Source organism: Phyllobates terribilis, unplaced genomic scaffold (genome assembly GCF_046119375.1).
Source record: "Phyllobates terribilis strain yellow unplaced genomic scaffold, ASM4611937v1 Scaffold_136__1_contigs__length_4911898, whole genome shotgun sequence".
NCBI classification, from domain to species: domain Eukaryota; kingdom Metazoa; phylum Chordata; class Amphibia; order Anura; family Dendrobatidae; genus Phyllobates; species Phyllobates terribilis.
The window spans coordinates 3,462,508-3,490,060 of NW_027362896.1; the positions used below are offsets into that span (position 1 = coordinate 3,462,508).

The 27,553-nt window shown below is 44.8% G+C and overlaps 1 protein-coding gene across 1 annotated transcript in view; it reads right to left on the reverse strand.

Moving 5' to 3' along the window:
* Positions 1 to 6,059, reverse strand: part of LOC141204967 (uncharacterized) — a 48,555-nt gene extending 42,496 nt beyond the window's left edge. The window contains exons 1-6 of the mRNA XM_073664007.1: positions 5,973 to 6,059; positions 5,665 to 5,844; positions 5,459 to 5,582; positions 5,281 to 5,375; positions 4,992 to 5,082; positions 1,911 to 2,948 (exon numbers count right to left, since the gene is read on the reverse strand). Coding sequence (XP_073520108.1) covers positions 1,911 to 2,948; positions 4,992 to 5,082; positions 5,281 to 5,375; positions 5,459 to 5,582; positions 5,665 to 5,844; positions 5,973 to 6,044 — 1,600 coding nt within the window. The 5' untranslated portion in view covers positions 6,045 to 6,059. The remainder of the gene's footprint in view (positions 1 to 1,910; positions 2,949 to 4,991; positions 5,083 to 5,280; positions 5,376 to 5,458; positions 5,583 to 5,664; positions 5,845 to 5,972) is intronic.
* Between the last annotated feature and the right edge of the window lie 21,494 nt (positions 6,060 to 27,553).

Sequence of the window (27,553 nt, forward strand, 5' to 3'; positions counted from 1 at the left end):
TCACCAAGCTAAATACAACTCTCAGTGGTCCTTCCTAGTAAGTGCACTGGGGAGGGCACAGGTAATGTTGTGGGACCCGTGCTTGTGGAAGGCGGAGACGATACCGGGAAAAATAGTGCCAGCTGGGGACAAAGTATGGATAACCGGCCGCCGCCGCCATAAGATTGTGGACAGCTTCTGCCTCCACGAGCCTAAAAGGCCACATTTCAAGTGCAAGCAGCTGTCAAAAATTTGGCAGTATAGTATTGCAGCATGTGGGAGGGTGGGTGGCTGGCAGCATACTTGCGCTTGCATTCCAAGGAATGGGGTAGGGACAACTGAATGCTGCACTGTGACAAGGACGTGGACAGGGATTGTTGCAAGTCTGCAATGACAGGTGCATGACGGGAGGCATCTTCGCATGCTCCCAGGATCACTTATGATGGGCACACTTTTAGGCAGTGACCTGGGAGTCAGAAATGCTTCCAGAGGTCTTCCCCATGCTGTTACCATGTCTTTTCAGCACTGTATGCATGGCCAGATAAGGTTGTAAAATGTTAAAATGACATTTCCCAGTGAATGCATTTGTCTTGGTTGAAAGCAATGCAAAAACGCATCAAAAACGCTACTTGTGAACATAGCCCAAGGTGTGGAGGAGTATTTTTGTTTTTGGCTATTTATTTTGCCTTATATACAAGTCATTACCCTGGAAAGGAAGTTCCTTAACATATTTCCCAGGAAAATACATTTTGGTTTTGTATGTTTTATTGTGAGTCCGTAAAAGTGGCGTAATACCTCTGACAACATTGTTTACAGCAGTGACCTGGGAGTCAGAAATGCTTGCAGGGGTCTTTCCCTTGTCATTTGAGCACTGTTCCCATCGATTTGGACAATTTTTAGACCCTCTGCAGACCGCCGGGGAAGCCGCCTGAAAAATACTCGAGTTTCCCATAGACTTCCATTGGACTCGTTGCTCGGATCGAGCACCCGAGTATTCCAATTTGCTCGACCCGAGCAACGAGTACCTGAGCATTTTAGTGCTCGCTCATCACTAGTCCTTAATGATTAATTGCTTACATTCTAGACTTTTCTTACACCAAACTGTGGAGTAGTGAGAGACAAGGATGGTGAGAGATGTAACCAAGATATTGCAGCTATGGAGAAAAGATTTCAAGGAAAATGAAATCCATCAATGCTTCCAGATTATTGTGGCATAATTTTAAGAGATGATCCGATACAGTAGTACAAGAAACAAGCAAAAAACAGTTGTTACTGAATGAGGACTAATTTTGTAGTGCAATTTCTGTAACTGTTTAAAATTCGCAATAGGGTATAGACAGGTTTTAGTTATTTGAATTGTTTCTAAGTTTTCTCTACATAAATATCAGAAAATTGGCATAATAAAATATTCTGCATCTGTATATTTACAAAAATAATAATGTTTCAAAGTATTGAAACTTTTATCATTAATTATATGTAGCAGTAAAAGGAAAACTCATTGTCCAATTTAAATTCAGGTCAAACTCATTAAGAAATGGCACAGTTCATAACGGAACCTGACAACTTTTAAAAATATGTAAAACAGTGTTACATGATCTGAAAGGTCCATGAGCTAGGTTCTTCAGCTGCTCAGTCAGGACGTGCAGCCTCCGGACAGGTCCCGATACCTTCCTCTCCTCCTCTGCACCAAACAGATCTAAGTGTGGGGCTTGAGGAGACAGCAGTTCTCTCACTGATCAGGAAGGACACAGTCTCATTGTTCTTAGTCACAGGAAGCTATCTCCAGTCTATAGGATGCACTCACTTATTAGCAAGAATTTTTCTTGCTAAAAGTGTGTCTTTTCAAGTAAAACATTTTCCACATTAAGGATATAAAAAAGGATTCTCCCCTCTGTGACTTCTCTGATGTATATCAAGATGCGCTTTCCGGTTAAAACATTTCACACATTCTGAACAGGAAAAAGGCTTCTCCCCTGTGTGAGTTCTCTGGTGACTAAGAAGATGTGATTTCTGGTTAAAACATTTCCCACATTCTGAACAGGAAAATGGCTTAACCCCTGTGTGAGTTCTCTGATGTCTAACAAGATCTGATTTCTGGTTAAAACATTTCCCACATTCTGAACATGAAAAAGGTATCTTTTCTGTGCGAGTTCTCCGATGTCTATCTAGATCCACTTTAAGGTTAAAACATTTTCCACATTCAAAACATGAAAGAGGCTTATCCCCTGTGTGAATTCTATGATGTTTGATAAGACTTGATTTCTCTGTAAAATATTTTCCACATTCTGAACATGAAAAAGGCTTCTCTCCTGTGTGAGTTCTCTGGTGCTTAACAAGATTTGATTTCTGGTTAAAACATTTCGCACATTCTGAACAGGAAAAAGGCTTCTCCCCTGTGTGAGTTCTCTGATGTGTAACAAGATCTGATTTCTGGTTAAAACATTTCCCACATTCTGAACAGGAAAAAGGTTTCTCCCCAGTGTGAGTTCTCTGATGTCTATCAAGATCTGATTTCTGGTTAAAACATTTCCCACATTCTGAACAGGAAAAAGGCTTTTCCCCTGAGTGAGTTCTTTGATGATTAAGAAGACTTGCTTTCTTGTTAAAACATTTCATACACTTGAAACAAGAAAATTTATTCTTTGCTGTGTGAATTTTTTGATGTTTAAGAAAAAACTTTTTGAGGGTAAAATTATTTCCACATTCTGACCATGGAAATGGCTTCTTAGCTTTAGGATCAGTTTGTTTTTTAATGCTTATTTTGTGACTTTGATTTTCCTTAGTAGTTAGTAATGAATCAGAAGATAGGACCTGTTCCAAAGGATCAGATGGCACATCTTTACTGTGAAGGGATGATGGCATATCTGGAGTAATGGCATTCCCTTCAATTGTATCCTGTGAGATCTCAAGCTCATCTGATTTGAAAATTGAAGATGTCAGCTGTCCCTCTGATCTCCTAGTACAGTCATCTGCTAAGTAAAAAAAAAATTACATTTGAATAAAATATTCTTGAAATTTATATTTTTGAACATTTCTACTTAAACTGTTGGTACAAATGGCAAGTTATGTAAAAATTTTGAATCATTCACCAAGACAATGACAGTTCACAGTCTAATAGAAAACGTCATAGCATGAACCAGTACAGCTTGGTGTTCAACTCTTTGTTCATTATGCTTCACAAATATGAAATATGAGAAAATGATACCAATAAAAATTTCTACTCATCTCACAAAAAACAAGCCCCCACTCAGGTCCATCATCTGTCAATGGAAAAACAGAGGTTTCCACATTATTAGTGGCTCAAAAACTCTTGAAAAGCAACATGGCTTCCATAAACCAATCCAGCAAAATCCGCTCTTCCAAAGTTAAATTTGCTCCCTACTTAACTCAAATGGAAAGCACTACACCCTACTAAAGCTTATGCATAATGCCAGAAGCTGCCTGATACAGCCTTGTTCTCCACTGGTTAAGTCCCCGTGTTGTGTATTTTCTTCTTCGTTTCTTCTTGTGATCCCAGTCCATTTACTGACTACTATTGTGTCTTCTGAATTTGTATTTTTTCTGCCCTCCTGGTTCTGATTCGGTAACCTGACTATTCTTCTTGTAATCTTACACCACAGAACAGCAGGCAACACCAAGTCCAAGCCTAGGGGTCTTTGTGTAAGTATAGATCCATGTAGCGGGGTTAAAGGATGATGGGCAAAACTTTGACTATAGACAATAACACATCTAATGAAAAGATTGAAAAAAAAAAAGAAAGAGTAACTAGTGGTGAAGCCTATCTGGGATAATTAGAGTATGCTTCTCGGTAGCTCCTGGCAATTTAAACAATAGTAAGGGCCAATATTTTCTGTCAGATGAGTATCAAGAAGAAATATACATTTAATGAGAACTTTTTATAATAGTGCAGAGCTGAAATGTCTTAAATTAAGAACTCGGGCATTTGGAAGAGACAATGGAGACCTTTTTTGAAGGACTACCAGGGAGTTACAGACTCACATAAGTGAGGCAGGCCAATCCCACCACAATCAAACTATCATACAGAATGAACCTGTAAAAAAAAAAGACAATAAAAAAACACGTTACATCCCCAACAAGAATGTATGTTTGGGGGAAGGGGGAGGACTCCAACACTAAACCAGAGTTGCACTTATTTATGGTAGACCATTGGAGCTACTATGAGTCCTGACCAGAAGAGTAGAGAAAGTATTAGTGCTCCCCATTTCAGGATAAATTGCATCTAAATTCTTTAGGATCGATAATATAATTTATGACATGGAGTGAATCCATGAAACCAGGGCTCGAGTCATGCCAACATATCTCCTGCAGGCATGAGTAAATTTTATTACAGCCATCAGCCACTCACAGCTTAGAGATATATCATGGCACAGGTGTAATGTTTTTTTGTATACTTTATCTATTTGAAGTTATTTGGTTTAAAAACAAATTGAAAAGTCAGGGTAAAGGGAAACTCTGTTGTTATTCTACAGAAATTCACACTTGGTCCTCACTGCACATTTAATGTTGCCGATCATAAAAGCGAGGTTTGGTCATAAAGACTGGACCTGGTCTTGTTGGAACCATATGAGCACATTCAGCCGCACAGAACGGAGAGAAGGTAGATTAATCTAATAAGATATCAGGATTCTAGGAAGCAGACAGCATCATTACCCTCCACTTTCTCCTACAGGCTCATCATAATATTTTTCTTCAAGTGATTTTCTAACTTGTCAGCACATTCTACGTACGCTGTCATTTAGCTTTGTAGTTTACAGATCTGGCAGGTAAAAGTCAGGATCTTCTAATTTCAGTTGGTAGGTGGATCTTCCAGGTTGTAAGTTGTATAGAAAAGGGCTTTCAATGCCCAAAGTCATTTGAACAATTTTTGGTGGAAGAGAAGGTTTTAGTCTAGATCCAAAATGGTGGTCACACGATTTTGATATGGCAAGCCTACATGACCAGTAAACTATCCACAGCCTGTGACTTCTCTTCATTTAGTGGTTACTACTCACCTGGGTAGTCATATGTAGGAATCTCTTCTTTACAGAGGTCATCACCCCCTTCATATGTCTCTATAGTATTAATATGGAACAGATCTTCATCCTGAAAAAAATATTGTACAAGTCACAGACAGATGGAGCAGTCACATCTATGATCAGCACTAATCCTGCCATCTCCACCGTTCTCATTACACAAGTATAAAACATATAATACTGGTGGATAACACAAGACTGAGCACAAGACCTTCACAGCCATCTACACATCATAGGGGAGATCTCGTGACACCTTCTCTCCATCTACCTGATCCTGAGGAACATTGAGATCTTCTTGTTTACAGTCCTGTGGAAGAAGAGGATGGGGACATCTCTCTGGTGTTGTCCTCTTACTGGATAGATCTGGAGGAAACACATACAGGGACTGAATTCATTTTTTACATACAGATAATTATAGGCCGTGTGTATTTAGTCCTGTCTATTACCTGGTGATGTGAGGGGCTGGGGAACCTCTATCATGATGTCCTTGTACAGATCTTTGTGTCCTTGTAAATACTCCCACTCCTCCATGGAGAAATAGACGGTGACGTCCTGACACCTTATAGGAACCTGACACATACAATGACAGAGTTATCCCCCAATCCCTTCATAGCTTTACTATAAAATGTCTCAGCATTCCCTGCAGTGTCACCTCTCCAGTCAGCAGCTCAATCATCTTGTAGGCCAGATCTAGGATCTTAAGGTCATTCATATTCTCATGTACCAGGTGATGAGGTGGAAGCCCTGTGATTGGGCTCAGGGTTCTTCCTAATCCCTCAGACACATGGTCCTGACAACGCTCACTAGAGGTCTTCTCCATTATTGTGTAGTCCTGTTTATGGAGAGACACATTAATAAATCTCACTACAGACATTTCCAGAGTCCTCACCTCTCCAGTTCTGTCCATCTTTCATTGCCATAGATAAAATGATGTAATATGGCATAATCAGAATCTCTCACCTCTCCAGTAAGCCAGAAGAGGATCTCTAGGGTGATTTTTAATATTTTCTCAGCCATCTTGTCTGTGTCCATAACTATCTTTGATGGGTAAATCAGGAAAACTCTAATATAGAAGATATTCACTAAGAGGATCTAATATTGTAGAGACCTAAATGAGAAGTTGAGCAGATGTAACATCAAAAAATCCTGTGTAATAATACAATTACTGGAGATAATAAGGGAAACATTTGAGATTTATGTTCTACAGTATTTAGATTTCTTCTTTACATCTAGTAATAAAACCTATATATTTTAGGCCACAGACAACAAGCAGTTTCTTCCTTGGAGTCTGCAGCTGAATACTTTGTCATAGACTCCTCTACTTTATTGCTAATTTTTGTCTCATTTACTGACACTGGAATCAGCATTAGCAATACGGCAGGAGATATTAATTACACATGACATGAGAAATAACTATTTCATGATGAGGACGACATCTTCATCTTCTACTACAGGTCTATAAACATATTTAGCCAGAGTCCGTCACAAACTACATCCCCAACGGCCGTCTATATGTTTCCTTACTTCACCGGACTGTCATCTTCTAACAAGTTAGAGCTCAGGTCTGATTCACACACAGAAGTTTGAGGCATTTCTAAAAGCTTGTTTGTTTGCACAAATACCGTGGACAAAAATTATTTGATAGCAGTCTCACCAAGACAGGAGGTATTTGATGCCAAAGTCTCCATGTACAGTGTTTTATGAAGTCTATTTCTGGCCTTAGGCTGTCTTATATTACAAGAAAAACTCCATAAAAAAGCAGATATTAACATTTTGTTAATTATTTTAAAACAAATGTTTAACATGTTAAAAAGTAACTCTTTTGGGCACCAGAACATAGATGTACACCGCAGGGATGGCACAGATGGCCACATGGCTACACAAACCCTGGCAGTTTAACCACTTGCTGCTGTCAAGAGCAAACATGGCATCTAAGATGGTTTGACAGAGTTCGGCTGAGCGCCCCTCCTCTCCCAAGTACTTGATAGTATGGGGCTGCATAGTTACTACGATACTTAAATAACCAATAATGGTGTCTGGGCCCGCAATGTAGAAAAGTCTATTAGGCCGGGCCAGAGGCAATGTCCAATAAGTTACTTTTTAATGCCCCATACACATTAGACTAAAGTTGCATGAAAGCACTGATTTCCGGGGTTTGGTAGACTATATACATTATTTGGGGGCCTCCCAACAGATAATGTCAGGGCAGAGAAGCATCTGGCATCCTGAATTTCAGAGGCTAATCCGTTTGTTCTTCCTGTAGATAATCTTCCAATAGAGGAGTCTGGAGGCGACTTTCTCATATAGACCACAGGAAAGCTGGAATATTTGTGTGTACAGAGAAGTCAGAAGAGATAGCAGTCTGCCAAATGACCGCTTAGCCAACACTTATCTCGTGTATGGGGCCGTTAGTATTACATACATACAGCTGACACCTATCGGGTGGCAATATTCCCTTATTCCCTTGTTCTCCTGTGTGCCCATCTAGCTCAGAATGAGGGCTCCCAGACAGTATGATTGCCCTCCCAATTCCTGATATTTAAAAACAAACAAAAAAACACACCACACACACACACACGGCTGAATGGTGGATCAGGGACCCTTCAACTCCCTGATTCACTGTTCTATTCAATGGTATCACCATCATAGGAATGTGGATATCACTGAAATTGTGATGATGGGTAAGGAGAGCGTGCTCGGTGCCGAGCCGTCTCAATTCATGGGCACCATACAGGCCGCATGGGCGGCCACTATGGATGATACGGTCTTACCAACTATTGTGCGGCAAATATCTCATAGATACTGGGTTCATTATTATCTGAACCAACAATGGGGCTAAGTGAGTATTCATTCATTAGCTGTGGGGTACTCCGTGGGGTAGATGGTACCATATTGTGTGTGAAGGGGACAATACTGTGGGAACTCCACCCTAAAATAAAATACTAAACCTTTTTTAAATATATAAATTGAAAACGGGGACTAACAACATATATATTTACTTATACTAAAAACTAGCAAAATTACCTGCTGAATGGCTTGTTGTGGATGTACATAAACAGATGTAAGCAATGATGCTGCTGAACAAATGAAACAGTCACTACTGTACCCTATCCTGTACCTAAACAAAGCTGATATTGCCTAGCTGCCGAGGTTAGCACCCTAAGGAACGACAATGGCGCCCCCGCTCACTGGTGGCTGTCCTTCAGAAGCCCTAGTTAACTCTGACATACAGTTAGGTCCATATATATTTGGACAGAGACAACATTTTTCTAATTTTGGTTCTAGACATTACCACAATGAATTTTAAACAAAACAATTCAGATGTAGTTGAAGTTCAGACTTTCAGCTTTCATTTGAGGGTATCCACATTACAATTGGATGAAGGGTTTAGGAGTTTCAGCTCCTTAACATGTTCCACCCTGTTTTTAAAGGGACCAAAAGTAATTGGACAGATTAAGTAATTGTAAATAAAATGTTCATTTCTAGTACTTGGTTGAAAACCCTTTGTTGGCAATGACAGTCTTGAACTCATGGACATCACCAGACGTTGTGTTTCCTCCTTTTTGATGCTCTGCCAGGCCTTCACTGCTGTGGTTTTCAGTTGCTGTTTGTTTGTGGGCCTTTCTGTCTGAAGTTTAGTCTTTAACAAGTGAAATGCTTGCTCAATTGGGTTGAGATCATGTGACTGACTTGGCCATTCAAGAATATTCCACTTCTTTGCTTTAATAAACTCCTGGGTTGCTTTGGCTTTATGTTTTGGGTCATTGTCCATCTGTAGTATGAAATGACGACCAATCAGTTTGGCTGCATTTGGCTGGATCTGAGCACACAGTATGGCTCTGAATACGTCAGAATTCATTCGGCTGCTTCTGTCCTGTGTCACATCATCAATAAACACTAGTGACCCAGTGCCACTGGCAGCCAGGCATGCCCAAGCCATCACACTGCCTCCGCCGTGTTTTACAGATGATGTGGTATGCTTTGGATCATGAGCTGCACCACGCCTTCGCCATACTTTTCTCTTTCCATCATTCCGGTAAAGGTTGATCTTGGTTTCGTCTGTTCAAAGAATGTTCTTCCAGAACTGTGCTGGCTTTTTTAGATGTTTTTTAGCAAAGTTCAGTCTAGCCTTTTTATTCTTGATGCTTGAGTGGCTTGCACCGTGCAGTGAACCCTCTGTATTTACTCTCATGCAGTCTTCTCTTTATGGTAGATTTGGATATTGATACGCCTACCTCCTGGAGAGTGTTGTTCACTTGGTTGGCTGTTGTGAAGGGGTTTCTCTTCACCATGGAGATTATTCTGCGATCATTCACCACTGTTGTCTTCTGTGGGCGCCCAGGTCTTTTTGCATTAATGAGTTCACCAGTGCTTTCTTTCTTTCTCAGGATGTACCAAACTGTAGATTTTGCCACTCCTAATATTGTAGCAATTTCTCGGATGGGTTTTTTCTGTTTTTTTTTCAGCTTAAGGCTGCGTTCACATATTGCGTATTTTCGCGCGCTTTTTTGCGTGCGCTTTTTCAAAATACGCAATGTGCCTTGTGTCTGCCAGCAAAGTGAATGGGAAATTCACTTTGCCGTTCAGACACTGTGTTATATTACGCAGCGCGAAAGCGCAGCTGCGTCCTGCGCTTTCTCCTATTGTGCCCATTATAAGCGATGGAATTACGCAGCGGTGTTCACACACTGCGTAATTCCATCGCTTTTTTACGGAGGCGCAGGATGGATACTCACCTACCCGATGTCAGGGGAGAGGCGCCCGGTCTGCTCCAATCCCGCGCTTCCAGCATCTGCCGGTGAGCTGATCAGCTGTTAGCTAACCGGCTTGTAACCGGACGGTCAGCTGATTACAAGCCGGTCAGCTGACAGTCTGCTGATCGCTTCACGGCAGATGCTGCAAGCGCGGGACGGAGCAGACGCGTCTCTCATCCATTGGGTAGGTGAGTATCCATAGTCTGTACATACACTGCTAGGGACACACACGACACATAGACACACAGACACAGACAGTACACACACGACACACAGACACAGACAGTACACATGTCACCCTTCATTTCACATTGCGTTTTTTGCTGCGCTTTTTTATGCAGTGTGTGAATGGAGGTGCTTTTTTTACCTGCGTAAAAAAACGCAGGTAAAAAAAAGCAGGAAAATATGCGCGCGTAAAAAACCGCAGGGAAATATGCGATGTGTGAATGCACCCTAAGGATGGCTTGTTTCACCTGCATGGAGAGCTCCTTGGACCGCATGTTTACTTCACACCAAAACCTTCCAAATGCAAGCACCACAGCTCAAATCATCTCCAGGCCTTTTATCTGCTTAATTGAGAATGACATAATGAAGGGATTGCCCAGACCTGTACATGAAATAGCCTTGGAGTCAATTGTCTAATTACTTTTGGTCCCTTTAAAAACAGGGGGGCACATGTTAAGGAGCTGAAACTCCTAAACCCTTCATCCAATTTTAATGTGGATACCCTCAAATGAAAGCTGAAAGTCTGAACTTCAACTGCATCTGAATTGTTTTGTTTAAAATTCATTGTGGTAATGTCTAGAACCAAAATTAGAAAAATGTTGTCTCTGTCCAAATATATATGGACCTAACTGTATATAAAAAAAAATGTCTCAAGGTATACAGGGTGGTCCAAAAGTAGGTGGACAGAAAGTGTAATAAGGTTATGAAGGGGGAGAGTTATCAAACAAGGTGTAAAGTGAAACTGGCTCAGTTGCCCTTAGCAACCAATCAGATTCCACTTTTCATTCCTCACAGACTCTTTGGAAAGTGGAAGGTGGAATCTGATTGGTTGCTAAGTTATCTAGTTTTCACAGATAGATCTCCCCAAAATCTGTTTTCTTTTCAGATAATTCAGATAACACATAATGGCAAATAATTTAAAAACATATCAAAGAAAATGGAATTTAACAGAGTATTGGAAATCTCAAAATGCTGAAAAATTGGGTTGAAACATTGGGTACCCAAGCCCCAAAGAGACAAACCATTTACCGCATTCGTGACAAATTCAATGCCACTGGCTCAATCCTTAAAGCTCCAAAAACTGGTCGACCCAAAACAGTCTGTACAGAAGATAATAAACAACTTGTTGCTGAAACATTTTTTCAGAGTCCAAAAAAGTCCACAGAAGAGCCTCTTTGGAATTGGGATTTTCACGAGCTGCGAATCCTGAAATCTATTGGGTGGAAAGCTTATCGTCCACGTCTAATTCATGATTTATTGGAGGATGATCCAGACAGGCGGCTACAATTTAGTGAGATTATGCTTAACGAAATTGAAGAAAATCCAGTAATTTTAGATAACATGTGGAGTGATGAAGCTTCTTTCACATTATCCAGCCATATTAACAGACATAATTGTATTTACTGGTAAAATGAGAACATGCATTTAACATTAGAGCAACAACTAAATGAGCCTGGTGTCAATGTTTGGGGTGGTATTTCAAGTTTTGGTGTTTTTGGACCAATATTTTTTGATGGAACAGTCACAGGAGATAAGTATCTCGAAATTCTAATGAATCAAGTTGTTCCCCAGTTACAGCAACAGCCTAATTCAAATGACCTTTATTTCCAACAAGATGGGGCCCCTCCACATTATTCAAGAGTGGTCCGCGAGAATCTTGATGAAACATTTCCTAATAAATGGATTGGCCGAAGAGGCCCACTTGATTGGCCGGCACGTTCACCAGACTTGACCCCAATGGATTTTTTCTTATGGGGAGTAGTCAAGGACAAAGTTTATAATCGAAAACCAAAAAGTGTCAGTGATTTGAAAAATTACATAAGAGATGCATTTCAAGAAATTAATACCCAAAGGACTTGTGTAAAAAAGTTTGTTGAAGCGACAGGCAGACTTCAAAGCTGTGCAAATTGTAATGGAAAACAGTTTGAGCACCTGCGTTGATAAAATTTAAGGGCTTTTGTATTATTGTTCAGAATATCTAATTGTCAATGTTATGCTTGTGTTAGTAAATATAATTTTATATATAAATCAAAATAAATGTTATTATTTTCTGTCCACCTACTTTTGGACCACCCTGTAAAAAGGAAAGGGTATGGTACTCATCAGAGAATGTTTCAATAATCTGCCTCAGCGTGTTTCCCCAACAGCTTCATCAGGAGGCTTAATACAGGGATGATAATTCATGATGTTCAGCATAGTGTGCCTAATAGCCAGGTGTCCATGCATAAATATCCCACTTCATCCAAAACCCCTCCCAGACTAGGAGACCCATTCCCATTACTAGAGGTGTATTGTCATAGGACATATAGAATGGAGTCTGTCTACAATAACGTACTGCACCTGCGCTACTTCTCATGCGCTAGAGGTCCGATAATGACCATCCCCTAGTGCGCATGTCCGGAACTGAAGTGCTTTACACTGAAACGCCAGATAAACTGATTGCCGCCGCGCCACTCGTACCCGTGACTGCGCATGTCCGTAGTTATGTGTTCCATGTGGGAGAACATAATGGCCTATATGTGCCCGGACCATCACCCTTGTCAGTAGATAAAGTAACATAAGGTTAGAGGGTGTCTGTTTGCCTGTGTGTTGTATCCAGTCACCTGATTACAGGGGCATAATGGGGGCATCATACATACTGAAAAAGGGGCATAATGGGGGCATTACACTGTGTGGGGGCATCATGCATACTGCATAAGGGGCATAATGGGGGCATTACACTGTGTGGTGGCATCATACACACTGCATAAGTGGCATCATACATACTACATAAGGGGCATAGTGGGGGCATTACACTGTGTGGGGGCATCATACATACTACATAAGGGGCATAATGGGGGCATTACACTGTGTGGGGGCATCATACATACTTCATAAGGGGCATAATGAGGGCATTACACTGTGTGGGGGCATCATACATCCTGCATAAGGGGCATAATGGGGGTATTACACTGTGTGGGGGCATCATACACCCTACATAAGGGGCATAATGGGGGCATTACACTGCGTAGAGGCATCATACACCCTGCATAAGGGGCATAATGGGGGCATTACACTGCGTAGGGGCATCATACATCCCGCATAAGGGGCATAATGGGGGCATTACACTGTGTGGGGGCATCATACATCCTGCATAAGGGGCATAATGGGGGCATTACACTGTGTGGGGGCATCATACATACTGTATAAGGGGCAATATTGGGGCATTACACTGTGTGGGGGCATCATACATCCTGCATAAGGGGCATAATGGGGGCATTACACTGTGTGGGGGAATCATACATCCTGCATAACGGGCATAATGGGGGCATTACACTGTGTGGGGCATCATATATCCTGCATAAGGGGCATAATGGGGGCATTACACTGTGTGGGGGCATCATACATCCTGCATAAGGGGCATAATGGGGGCATTACACTGTGTGGGGCATCATATATCCTGCATAAGGGGCATAATGGGGGCATTACACTGTGTGGGGGCATCATACATCCTGCATAAGGGGCATAATGGGGGCATTACACTGTGTGGGGGCATCATACATCCTGCATAAGGGGCATAATGGGGGTATTACACTGTGTGGGGGCATCATACATACTGCATAAGGGGCATAATGGGGGCATTACACTGTGGGGCAGTAAAGGGGTCCTGTACTATGAGAACAATACGTTTCCCCCCTTCCTGTCTCCATAGTTGGGTCGTATGTATCTATTACAGGAAACAGAACAAAAACCTTATAATTCTTATAAAGGGGCAAGACTAGACCCCAAAAGAGTCTCCGTGCTGAAGGGGTTAATGCCCCCTGCGCCCAGTAATGGGGGTCTCCACATACCTCCACCTGCAGAGCCGCCACCACATATATGGCGGCTCTGTGCGCACAGGAGCTGTGATGAGGTCACAAGAGGGGAGGAGTCAGGGGTCACATGATCAGGGGCCTCAGTGGATGCAGGACTCTGCTGTGCTGGTTGTCATGGTGCTGGATGAGCTGAAGTTTATGTGTGGGGTCAGGAGGGGTTTACAGTGTGGATGTAGCAGAGCCGTGTGTGTACGAGGCGTACGGTGCGGAGCCGCATGTGTACGAGGTATACGGAGCGGAGCCGCATGTGTACGAGGTGTACGGAGCGGAGCCGTGTGTGTACGAGGTGTATGGAGCGGAGCCGCGTGTGTACGAGGTGTATGGAGCGGAGCCGCGTGTGTACGAGGCGTACGGAGCGGAGCCGCTTGTGTACGAAGTGTACGGAGCGGAGCCGCATGTGTACGAAGTGTACGGAGCGGAGCTGCGTGTGTACGAGGTGTACGGAGCAGAGCCGCGTGTGTACGAGGTGTACGGAGCGGAGCCGCTCGTGTACGAGGCGTACGGAGCGGAGCAGCGCGTGCACGAGGCGTACGGAGCGGAGCCGCGCGTGCACGAGGCGTACGGAGCGGAGCCGTGCGTGCACGAGGCGTACGGAGCGGAGCCGCGCGTGTACGAGGCGTACGGAGCGGAGCCGCGCGTGTACGAGGCGTACGGAGCGGAGCCGCGCGTGTGTATGAGGCGTACGGAGCGGAGCCGCGGGTGTACGAGGCGTACGGAGCGGAGCCGCGCGTATACGAGATGTACGGAGCGGAGCCGCGTGTGTACACCCTGGCCACACCCCAATATACGCCCATTTACCATTTCTTTCTTCCCTGGCAGGAGGAGTTGTCAGAGGGGCGCTGGTATGAGGGGCATTCAGCAGACAGCCCTCATCCCCATTCCTGATATGCATGGCCCCCTCATCCCCCATCCAGGTGTGCATGGCCCCCGCAGACCCAATCCTGGTGTGCATGGGCTCCGCAGACTCAATCCAATCCTGGTATGCATGGCCACCTCAGCTCCAATCCTTGTATGCATGGCCTCCTCAGACCCAATCCTGGTTTGCATGGCCTCCTCAGATCTAATCATAGTATGCATGGCCTCCACAGACCCAATCCTGGTATGCGTGGCCCCCTCATCCCCAATCCTGGTATGCGTGGCCCCCTCATCCCCAATCCTGGTATGCGTGGCCCCCTCAGCCCCAATCCTGGTATGCGTGGCCCCCCTCACACCCAATCCTGGTATGCATGGCCCCCTCAGACCCAATCTTGATGTGCATGGCCCCCTCAGACCCAGTCCTGATGTGCATGGCCCCCTCAGCCCCAATCCTGGTGCGCATGGCCCCCTCAGGCTCATTCCTAGTGTGCATGGCCCCCTCAGACCCAATCTTAGTATGCATGGCCCCCTCCTCCCCAATCCTGGTATGCATGGCCCCCTCCTCCCCAATCCTGGTATGCATGGCCCCCTCCTCCCCAATCCTGGTATGCATGGCCCCCTCAGCCTCAATCCTGTTATGCATGGCCCCCTCAGCCCCAATCCTGGTATGCATGGCCCCCTCAGACCCAATCATGGTATGCATGGCCCCCTCAGACCCAATCGTGGTATGCATGGCCCCCTCAGACTCAATCCTGGTGTGCATGACCCCCTCCTCCCCAATCCTGGTATGCATGGCCCCCTGCTCCCCAATCCTGGTATGCATGGCCCCCTCCTCCCCAATCCTGGTATGCATGGCCCCCTCAGACCCATTCGTGGTATGCATGGCCCCCTCAGACCCAATCGTGGTATGCGTGGCCTCCTCAGACCCAATCGTGGTATGTGTGGCCCCCTCATCCCCAATCCGGGTATGTGTGGCCCCCTCAGCCCCAATCCTGGTATGCGTGGCCCCCTCAGCCCCAATCCTGGTATGGGTAACTCCCTCAGCCCCAATCCTGTTATGCCTGGCCCCCTCAGCCCCAATCCTGGTATGCGTGGCCCCCTCACACCCAATACTGGTATGTGTGGCCCTCTCACACCCAATACTGGCATAAAGTACAGACCAAAAGTTTGGACACACCTTCTCATTTAAAGATTTTGCTGTATTTTCATGACTATGAAAATTGTACATTCACACTGAAGGCATCAAAACTATGAATTAACACATGTGGAATTATATACTTAACAAAAAAGTGTAAAACAATTGGAAATATGCCTTATATTCTAGGTTCTTCAAAGTAGCCACCTTTTGCTTTGATGACTGCTTTGCACACTCTTGGCATTCTCTTGATGAGATTCAAGAGGTAGTCACCGGAAATGGTTTTCACTTCACAGGTGTGCCCTGTCAGGTTTAATAAGTGGGATTTCTTGCCTTATAAATGGGGTTGGGACCATCAGTTGTGTTGTGCAGAAGTCTGGTGGATACACAGCTGATAGTCCTACTAAATAGACTGTTAGAATTTGTATTATGGAAAGAAGAAAGCAGCTAAGAAATGAAGGTCAGTCAGTCTGAAAAATTGGGAAAACTTTGAAAGTGTCCCCAAGTGCAGTTACAAAAACCATCAAGCGCTACAAAGAAACTGGCTCACATGAGGACCCCCCAGGAAAGGAAGACCAAGAATCACCTCTGCTTCTGAGGATAAGTTTATCCGTGTGACCAGCCTCAGAAATCGCAGGTTAACAGCAGCTCAGATTAGAGACCAGGCCAATGCCACACAGAGTTCTAGCAGCAGACACATCTCTTCAACAACTGTTAAGAGGAGACTTTGTGCAGCAGGCCTTCATGGTAAAATAGCTGCTAGGAAACCACTGCTAAGGACAGGCAACAAGCAGAAGAGACTTGTTTGGGCTAAAGAACACAAGGAATGGACAATAGACCAGTGGAAATCTGTGCTTTGGTCTGATGAGTCCAAATTTGAGATCTTTGATTCCAACCACCATGTCTTTGTGCGACGCAGAAAAGGTGAACGGATGGACTCTACATCCCTGGTTCCCACCGTGAAGCATGGAGGAGGAGGTGTGATGGTGTGGGGGTGCTTTGCTGGTGACACTGTTGGGTATTTATTCAAAATTGAAGGCATACTGAACCAGCATGGCTACCACAGCATCTTGCAGTGGCATGCTATTCCATCCGGTTTGCGTTTAGTTGGACCATCATTTATTTTTCAACAGGACAATGACCCCAAACACACCTCCAGGCTGTGTAAGGGCTATTTGACCAAGAAGGCGAGTGATGGGGTGCTACGCCAGATGACCAGGCCTCCACAGTCACCAGATCTGGACCCAATCGAGATGATTTGGGGTGAGCTGGACCGCAGAGTGAAGGCAAAAGGGCCAACAAGTGCTAAGTATCTCTGGGAGCTCCTTCAAGATTGTTTGAAGACCATTTCCGGTGACTACCTCTTGAAGCTCATCAAGAGAATGCCAAGAGTGTGCAAAGCAGTTATCAAAGCAAAAGGTGGCTACTTTGAAGAACCTAGAACATATTTTCAGTTGTTTCACACTTTTTTGTTAAGTATATAATTCCACATGTGTTAATTCATAGTTTTGATACCTTCAGTGTGAACGTACAATTTTCATAGTCAAGAAAATACAGAAAAATCTTTAAATGAGGTGTGTCCAAACTTTTGGTTTGTACTGTACATGGGCCCCTCAGACCCAATTCTGGTATGCATGGCACCCTAGACTCAATCCTGGTATGCATGCCACCCTCCTCCCCAGTCCTGCATGCATGGCCCCCTCTCACCCAATCTTAGTATGCTTGGCCCCCTCAGAGCCAATCCTGGCATACATGGCCCCCTGTCATGCAAGGTGTGGGAAAGACTTAGTGCAACACTAAGGGAAGAGGGGAAGGAGCTCAGACTCTAGGGAAAGGGGTGGAGTTGAGACCTCCTAAGTTGGTCTAGTGTCACCCTGTCTCCTCTAACGACCCTATATTGGCTCTTCACCAATCGCCGCACGCGTGCCTCGCCCTATCTTTCCCTGGCATATGGCTAAGGCTAGGGAAGGGAAGAGATGAGCACTAGTCGATCCCCACTGAACACTAAAGACAACAAGGGAGAACAAACAGGGAAATACCTTAGGTTTAGATGACTCCAGACAAATGCACACATGTCCTCAAGCTCCAGAGAGGAAGAAGTACTGCTCTTGCTAAAGCCTTCACAAGCAGTAATGAAAATCGCTGGCACCTCCCTCTGGAACACAGCAGGTATTTATACCCCCAGGACAGGGTGTTAATTGGCCAGAGGAAGGTAGCAGCTGTATCCTAGAGACAGCCTCTAAGAAGATGTCTGTAATGCCAAACGTAGAGATCTCCTGCAACCAACTGCAGGGCAACTGTCTGTCACTTTTGACAGACCTGTGACACGCCCTCAGACCCAATCGTGGTATGCATGGCACCCTCAGACCCAATCTTGGTATGCATGGCCCCCTTATCCCCAATCCTGGTATGCGTGGCCCCCCATCACTGCACACATGAAAAAAATAAACACTTCTACTCACCTTCCTACCTCCTGTCTGCTCCAGCGCTGCGTCCTGTCTGTCAGTAGCTAATCTCAGCATCTGATCAGCGCATGACATCACTGCCATGCATCCTCAGATGCCGAGGTGAGCTGCGGGGATATTCGGGACTATGGGCGTGGAGAGGAGTGAATAGTCATTCTCCTCAATATTGCGCACTGACAGCACGGCCGTGTGGTAGCTGCAGCTTCCAGCTACTACCTGGTGCCCACTGCTCCAACGCCGAAACCCCCACCTTCACTGCTGGGACAAGTGCTGAGCAGTGACAAGATGCAGGACTGAGCCCTCAAAGCAGGACAGTCCCACGGAAACTGGGATGGCTGGGAGCTATGCGCATGTGTACGGAGTGAAGCAGAGCGTGTACGAGGCATACGAAGGGGAGCCGCGCGTGTATGAGGCGTACGGAGCGGACTCGCGCGTGTACGAGGCGTACGGAGCGGACTCGCACTTGTACGAGGCGTACGGAGCGGACTCGCGCTTGTACGAGGTGTACAGAGTGGACTCGCGCGTGTACGAGGCATAAGGAGTGGTGCCGTGCGTGTACGAGGTGTACAGAGCGGAGCTGTGTCTGTACGACGTGTATAGAGCGGAGCCGCGTGTGTACGAGGCGTACGGAGCAGAGCCGTGTGTGTACGAGGTGTACGGAGAGGAGATGTATGTGTACAAGGTGTACGAAGCGGAGCTGCATGTGTACGAGATGTATGAGGTGTACGGAGAGGAGATGTGTGAGTATGACGTATACGGAGAGGAGACGCGTGTGTATGAGGTATACGGAGAGGAGCCACGTGCGTATGAGTTGTACGGAGAGGAGACGTGTGTGTATGAGGTATACGGAGAGGAGCCGTGTGTGTATGAGGTGTACGGAGAGGAGTCGTGTGTGTATGAGGTGTACGGAGCGGAGCCGTGTGTGTATGAGGTGTACGGAGCGGAGCCGTGTGTGTATGAGGTATACGGAGAGGAGATGTGTGTATGAGGTGTACGGAGAGGAGATGTGTGTATGAGGTGTACGGAGAGGAGACGTGTGTGTATGAGGTATACGGAGAGGAGACGTGTGTATGATGTGCTCGGAGCAGAACGATGATAACGGAAATAGTGCGTGTGGAGCATAGAGTGAAGCACTTGCTGATTGGTGTCAGAAGGAAATTGTGAAATGTCTAAAGTCGGTACAAATTTGCTTCTCTAGTCTGGAGGGTCGGCCGTGGTACCTGACGGACTTCAGAGATGTGTTCTCGGAATAAGAGGCGGAGATACTACCTCACCATCGTCCTTATGATTGTGCTATTAATCTAAATGCTAAATTACCTAAAGCTCATATCATATAGAAAATGTACTGATGAACCAAGATGCATAAAATATAACAATGCTTTATGAAATACAAGATAAAATACACAAAATATATTACAATAAAAATACAGTGGGAAACGACAAGATGGCGCCACAAACCCACAATATGGAATCATGTAAAACTAGGTACTGGATCTCTATATCGCCAGGATTAATCATCAAGTGGGAACCCAGTGTCAGACACTATTATAGGAACCTGCAGAAGTCTCTGCTGTCTCAGCAAGTACATAGACACATGTTGTAAGATAGCAATAGAGTATATACATTACCTTCTTGTGGGTGGTATCACCAGCCCCTAATAACTCAATGTTAGAACATAGAAGAAATATATGTATAACCATTTGTCCATGAATCTACCACTTGGGTACTTCACACCACCATGGAGGCGGTAACTGGTTCCCTACAGAAAACCCTCATCATATAGAAAATGTACTCATGAACCAAGATGCATAAAACACTTATTGATCGTAAGCTCTTGCGAGCAGGATCGTCATTATTTTTGCTTTAATTATTGTATTATCTTTAGCTATGTTACTTATGACTGTTGTATATGAATTGTACAGCGCTGCAGAATATGTTGGCGTTATATAAATAAAGATTATTATTGTTATTATATTGTGGGTTTGTGGCGCCATCTTGTGGTTTCCCACTGTATTTTGTATTGTAATGTATTTTATCTTGTATTTAATAAAGTATTGTTATATTTTATGCATCTTGGTTCATGAGTACATTTTCTATATGATGAGTGTTTTCTGTAGGGAACCACTTACCGCTTCCATGGTGGTGTGAAGTACCCAAGTGGTAGATTCATAGACTAATGGTTATACATATATATTTTTTCGGGGTACTATAAACCATTGACACAACAAGTGTTGCAACATTTTGTAGGATTCGCCAACTATTATAGGAAATTCATTAGGCTTTTTTCTCAGATTGCTGGACCTCTTATTGTCTTCACATGGAAGGGGGCAGATATGAAGGTTTGGTCACCAGATGCTATTGGGCTTGTGAAAAATTGGAAGAGTGTTTTATGTCTGCTCCTGTTCTACATAATGCATCTAGTAGTGCGGGGCTATGTAAAAAAGAAGGCAGGTCAGTGAATGATCAGTGAGCTGTCATAACAGCATACAGATGAATATATAAGCAGAGCACCACAGGCCACCCTGGAGCACGAGCATATCATTATCTCCAAGCTGAAAGTAAAGGTTACACAAGAACCACAGGACGGATTTCATCAACCAAGGTATCATATTATTCAGTGTAATGTCGTCCACCAGACAGTGTATGTAGTTTATTGAGCACAATCCTGCTGACGTGTGCTTTAAAGTGCCTTATTATAATATAGGGGATTTACGAGAAGCCGGCAATAATAGTGAGAATTGTATGTATGATTCTCCTGGAATATGGTGGTGGTATGTAGATAGAGATTATGAATAGTGATGGGCGATTCCGAACAGTAATGTTTGGGGTCCGTACCGAACAACTACTGTTCGGGCACAGACTTTCTCGGGAAATCCGTGTTACTGTTCGGGTCCAGGTTCGGGTGTTTCCCGGGCTGTCATCTGCGTGACAGCGCAGGAAACACAGGCTCTGATTGGCGGTAACATAGTTACCACGGTAAGAGCGCTGTGGGATTATGCTGACAGATGTCAGCATGATCCCACAGCTGTGACAGTGACCTGCGGTGAAAATCTTACTGCAGATCATAGACGCCAGCTGATGTGACTACTACCCCCATCAGCCGGCACCTGCTGTCATAGAAAATAGGGAGCACAGGCGCCACTGGATTGAAGCAGTAGTCTGTTGTCAGCGGCGCCTGTGCTGAAAGTAAAAAAAACAAATGTCGAAATGAATAAAAAGAATTAAAATAAAAAAAACACATTATACTCACCTACACCTTGTCCCTGATGTCTTCGACCCCTACAAAAAATAAAAACACGCCATATACTCACCTTACACCTAATCCCTGAAGCCATTGTCTCCTGAAATAAAGATAAAATAATAAATGACCATAATCTTCACCTGTCCACTGTAGTCCATATTGTGAGTGTCCCACATCGATCTCATGAATAGAACGGCCACATCAGAAAATGTGACGTCTCTATTCTGCAGCCGCGATACACTGACAGGAGCGTGACCTCACTTACGGCACTACTGCTGCGTGGGAATTTTTTGACAGTCTGTGTCAGGCGCAGCACTTCCTGTGGTGCTGAAGCAGCCTGTGACATGCGCAGTACGATTTGATATTCTTACTTCAACAATCATGGCGCAGGATACACTCAGGCGCTTAGAGCGCATGCCCGGCCAGAACACCTCCTGGCACTGACACTGACATGCGCGGTAGCATTTGATAGACACTCAGTTTTGGCGCTCGATTGTATGATCCAATGGGGTGAGTCATGTTATCTTAGATTATTGAAAGCTACGCATCTGGTACTTGATTGCAATTAAATGTAATATGTGTTTTGTGTAAATCTGCGATCTGTGTATCACCAGGACTTTATTCATAAATATACAATGAGGTTTGCACATGTCTTTTGTACTAGGCATTTTGGTTCTGTAAAGCACTTATGCACTTTATTTACATCATTGATTATCTGATGGATGACTCTATTTATATGATGTAACTTCACTTATTCACTGCTTGAGAAAGGCTCAAATCGGAGCCGAAATGTCACCACTAGCCCTTATGGGCCATGAAACCACATTATGTTTTCTACAAGGAGTGCTGTCCTTTATTTTTGGAGTAGAGACATGGATAGATAGATATACAGATAATAGATAGATAATAGATAGATACATAGATAGATAGATACATGGATAGATAGATAATAGATAGATGCATAGACTGATAGACAATTAGATAAATAGATATACAGATATTAGATAGATAATAGATTCATAGACTGATAAATAGATAGATAAATAGATATATGGATAGCTGTCTGAAAGCAGGAAAAGCGGGAATCTGTCCTGTTCGCTGACGGCTCCTTGTTATACGGATGAGATGGAGTCACTGTGTCTCCTGGACATCGTGTTCTGTATCTGCACTTCTGATTAGCTACAACACCTAGTCGCTGATAACAATGCCTCAAATAAGAACCTGAAAAGTCCTCTGTATCTGTGTGAATAGAGTCCTCTGTATCTGTGTGAATAAAGTCCTCTGTATCTGTGTGAATAAAGTCCTCTGTATCTGTGTGAATAAAGTCCTCTGTGTCTGTGTGAATAAAGTCCTCTGTGTCTGTGTGAATAAAGTCCTCTGTGTCTGTGTGAATAAAGTCCTCTGTGTCTGTGTGAATAAAGTCCTCTGTGTCTGTGTGAATAAAGTCCTCTGTGTCTGTGTGAATAAAGTCCTCTGTGTCTGTGTGAATAAGTCCTCTGTGTCTGTGTGAATAAAGTCCTCTGTATCTGTGTGAATAAAGTCCTCTGTATCTGTGTGAATAAAGTCCTCTGTATCTGTGTGAATAAAGTCCTCTGTGTCTGTGTGAATAAGTCCTCTGTGTCTGTGTGAATAAAGTCCTCTGTATCTGTGTGAATAAAGTCCTCTGTATCTGTGTGAATAAAGTCCTCTGTATCTGTGTGAATAAAGTCCTATGTATCTGTGTGAATAAAGTCCTATGTATCTGTGTGAATAAAGTCCTCTGTGTCTGTGTGAATAAAGTCCTCTGTATCTGTGTGAATACAGTCCTCTGTATCTGTGTGAATAAAGTCCTCTGTATCTGTGTGAATAAAGTCCTCTGTATCTGTGTGAATAAAGTCCTCTGTATCTGCGTGAATAAAGTCCTCTGTATCTGTGTGAATAAAGTCCTCTGTATCTGCGTGAATAAAGTCCTCTGTATCTGTGTGAATAAAGTCCTCTGTATCTGTGTGAATAAAGTCCTCTGTATCTGCGTGAATAAAGTCCTATGTATCTATGTGAATACAGTCCTCTGTATCTGTGTGAATACAGTCCTCTGTATCTGTGTGAATAAAGTCCTCTGTATCTGTGTGAATAAAGTCCTCTGTATCTGTGTGAATAAAGTCCTCTGTATCTGTGTGAATAAAGTCCTCTGTATCTGTGTGAATAAAGTCTTCTGTATCTGCGTGAATAAAGTCCTATGTATCTATGTGAATATAGTCCTCTGTATCTGTGTGAATAAAGTCCTCTGTGTCTGTGTGAATAAAGTCCTCTGTATTAGTGATGATCGAGCATACTCGCAAGTACTCGGTACTCGCCCAATCATCTCAGTACTGCGAGATGCTCGGGCGGATGCTCGGGTCGCTTCCCTGCATTTTTGGCACTCTTTACAGAGCCAATGAACATGCAGGGATTGCCTGCCACTCAATGTAATGCCGCAGCCATGTTGGTTGTGGCATTACAGTGATTGGCTGGCCGCACATCGTCATCAGATCTATATCAGACCTGGCACCGCTGTGATCGTCAGTCTACTCCGCAATCAGGCAGTGTAGGGAAAGGTTCTGCTGAGCTAGGGAGAGATTTGATTGTGTATTAGGTAGTGTAGGAAAAAAACAAGTACATTACACATATCCATCTCAACAAACAGTCCTTCTGAGGACTAATCCATCTGCAGAGATATCAGGCAGGCAGTGTATATAGGCAGGCAGGCAGTGTATATAGCAGACTGCAGTGCATATAGCACAAGAGGCTCCATTCCAATTCTGCCTTCTGCTGCTGTTAGATATTTCTAGACAAAGGCCCAGGTCTCAGGGGCCAGGAATAATTTTTTGTTGGATCTTAATCCTCATTATTTGCTTAAAAAGCAATCCAGAGAACACCGTTTTTTTGTGCCATGTGCTTGTTGGTACTGCAGAATACAACCAGGTCCTTTCCATATTACAGCGCTAAAAATCCATCTATTTAAAACTGTGGTTTGTCCATCACACAGATCACATATAATTGCGCTGAAAATACTGCCATTTTTGGCCTCCATTCAAATTTTTTTTCAGTGTGTCAACAAAGTTTTTGACATCCGTTTGCTGTTCAAAATACTGTAGTTACCTACAGGCCAGGTATTTAAAACTGTGGTTTCTCCGTCACACGGATAACATTCACATATAATTGCGCTGAAAATACTGCCATTTTTGGCCTCCATTCAAATTTTTTTTTAGTATGTCAGCAAAGTTTTTGCCACCGGTTTGCTGTTCAAAATAGTTACCTACAGGCCAGGTATTTAAAACTGTGGTTTTAGCCATTTGTAGTGAGCGTGGAAGATATTGTCGTCCATTTAAAATGGACAAGATGAGTGGCAAGGGAAGGGGAACTGGACGTGATGGTGATGGTGCATGCAGAGGCCGAGGTCGAGGCTGTGGGCAAGCTGAAATTGTGCCACAACAAACACTCATATCTTCTCGCCTGACCTTCCTGTCCCAATTCCTAGGGGACCGCAGCACACCACTACTGAACCCAGAGCAGTGTCAAAAGGTTGTTGGTTGGATAGCGGATAATGCTTCCAGTCACTTAGCCACCACAATCACCCTGTCTTCCACACGGTCAAGTCTCAGTAGCCGTGAGTCTGGACCGCATATTCCTCACCCTGATCCTCCTTCCTCCCACCATGCCGAGTGCCCAGAGACAAATGATCCCACACTTGGACAATCTGAAGAGCTGTTCACTTTTCCATTTATAGATTCTGGCCTCTCGCCCGGTCCACTTGAAGCGGGGCAAAAGGAGATTGCATGTAGCAATGTCAGAATATTTGAGCAGCCACGGTCACACGAAGGCAACGGTGGGAAAGTGTCACAAGAGGTGGACGATGATGAGACACAAATGCCAGAAAAGCCAGAAATTCAGGAGGAGGACCAGGGTGTGGAAGTGGAAGACGAGGTGGTGGATGATATAGTAACTGACCCAACCTGGCAGGAGGACATGGAGAGCAAGGACAGCAGCACACAGGGGGAGGGAGGCAGATCACCCAACAGGCAGGAAGAAGCAGTGTGGTGGCTGCAGACAGAAGGCAGGCATCCGTTCCCCGTAACACCAACACGAAGGAAGTTGCCAGTTAGGTCTTCCCGAGTCTAGTTGTTTTTTAAAGACTCTGTCGATAACCCCAAAAAGGCCATTTGCACCACCTGCCAGGCCAGCCTCAGCAGGGGTGGCAAAACTAGCAGCCTGACCACCACCAGCATGATCAAGCACATGGCAGCAAAGCACCCAACTTTGTGGGCCGAACCCCAGGGTCCAGGAAGAGTGTCTGTGGGTGGCACTATTGCTTCTTCCGCTGTTGGGCATGCAAGCCAATCCCCTGTCCATGGTGCATGCGAAGATGCCTCCTGCCCTGCACACTCTCAAGAAGCAGCATCAGGAAGCACGTCCTTGTCCCAGGGCAGCATTCATTTGTCTATACCCCAGTCCTTGGAACGCAAGCGCAAATACACAGCCAACACCCCACAGGTCACACTACTAAATTCTCACATTTCACGACTGCTTGCTCTCGAAATGTTGCCTCTTAGGTTCGTGGTGACGGAAGCATTCCGCAACCTGATGGCAGCGGCCGTCCCTCGGTACTCGGTCCCCAGCCACCACTATTTCTCCCGGTGTGCCGTCCCTGCATTACACAAGCACGTGTCCCAAAACATTAGCCGTGCCCTCAACAGCGCATTTACTGGGAAAGTCCACCTAACCGCGGACACGTGGACAAGTGCTTGTGGGCAGGGATGGTACATCTTGCTGATGGCACACTGGGTTAATATAGTGGAAGCCGGGACCCAGTCGGACCTTGGGATGGAACACGTCCTCCCGACGCCAAGGATTGCGGTCCCTAGGTCAATCAGGGTTGCCCTCACAGTCTACAACTCCTACACATCATCCTCCTTAGCCTCCTCCTCCTCTACAGCCTCCATCTCCAAAATGACCACATCAGTCACAAGCTGGAAGCACTGTAGCACTGCCTTGGCCATGCGGCAACAGGCTGTGCTGAAGCTAATACGCTTAGGTGACAAACCACACAACGCTGAAGAGTTGTTGACAGCTCTGAAAGAGCAGGCAGATCTCTGGCTCACACCGCTGAACCTACAGCCAGGCATGGTCGTGTGTGACAATGGCGGAAGCCTGGTGGCGGCTCTGAGGCGAGGCGAACTCACACACATACCATGCCTGGCCCATGTGCTTAACCTCGTGGTTCGGAGGCTTCTCAAATCCTACTCAGAGCTGCCGGATCAGCTTGTTAAAGTATGCGCCGCCTGTGTGCCCATTTAAGAAAGTCACCTACAGCTTCCGCTGCCCTTGCCATGTTTCAGCAGCGTTTGCAGCTTCTGGCTCAAAGACTGGTATGTGATGTTCCAACGCGTTGGACCTCTACACTGCAGATGTTGGGACGGATTTGTGAGCAGAAGAGGGTAGTTGTTGAGTACCAGCATCAACAAGGCAGTCAGTATTCAGTTCAGACTCCACACATAAGACCTCAGGAGTGGACATGGATGTCAGACATATGTACCATCCTCCAAAACTTTGATGACTCCACCAAGATGGTGATCTCGCTTCTCTGTCTTCTGAAATGCTCTCTGCTCACAATCAAAGAGGATGCATTGCAGGCGGAGCACGATGAGATGGAGCAAGGAACCATACAGGGTGATTACACACAGCCCAGCCTCATCTCATCTCTCATCCCAATGTGGATTGGGTGACAATGAGGAAGAGGAGGAGGAGGAAGAACAGGAGCTAGCTTCATAGGCTATAGACGGTACTACCTGCACAGCTGTCATACCGTCTGTTCAGCGTGGATGGCCAGAGGACTGAGAGGAGGAAGAGAGCATGGTCAGTCATCCTCTTGGTGAGGACACGGAAGTCTTTTCTGTTAGCAGTCTGGCACGGATGGCTGAGTTTATGTTATGCTGCCTTTCCCATGACCCTCGCGTTCTCAAAATTTTGGGTGACAGTCATTACTGGTTGGTGACA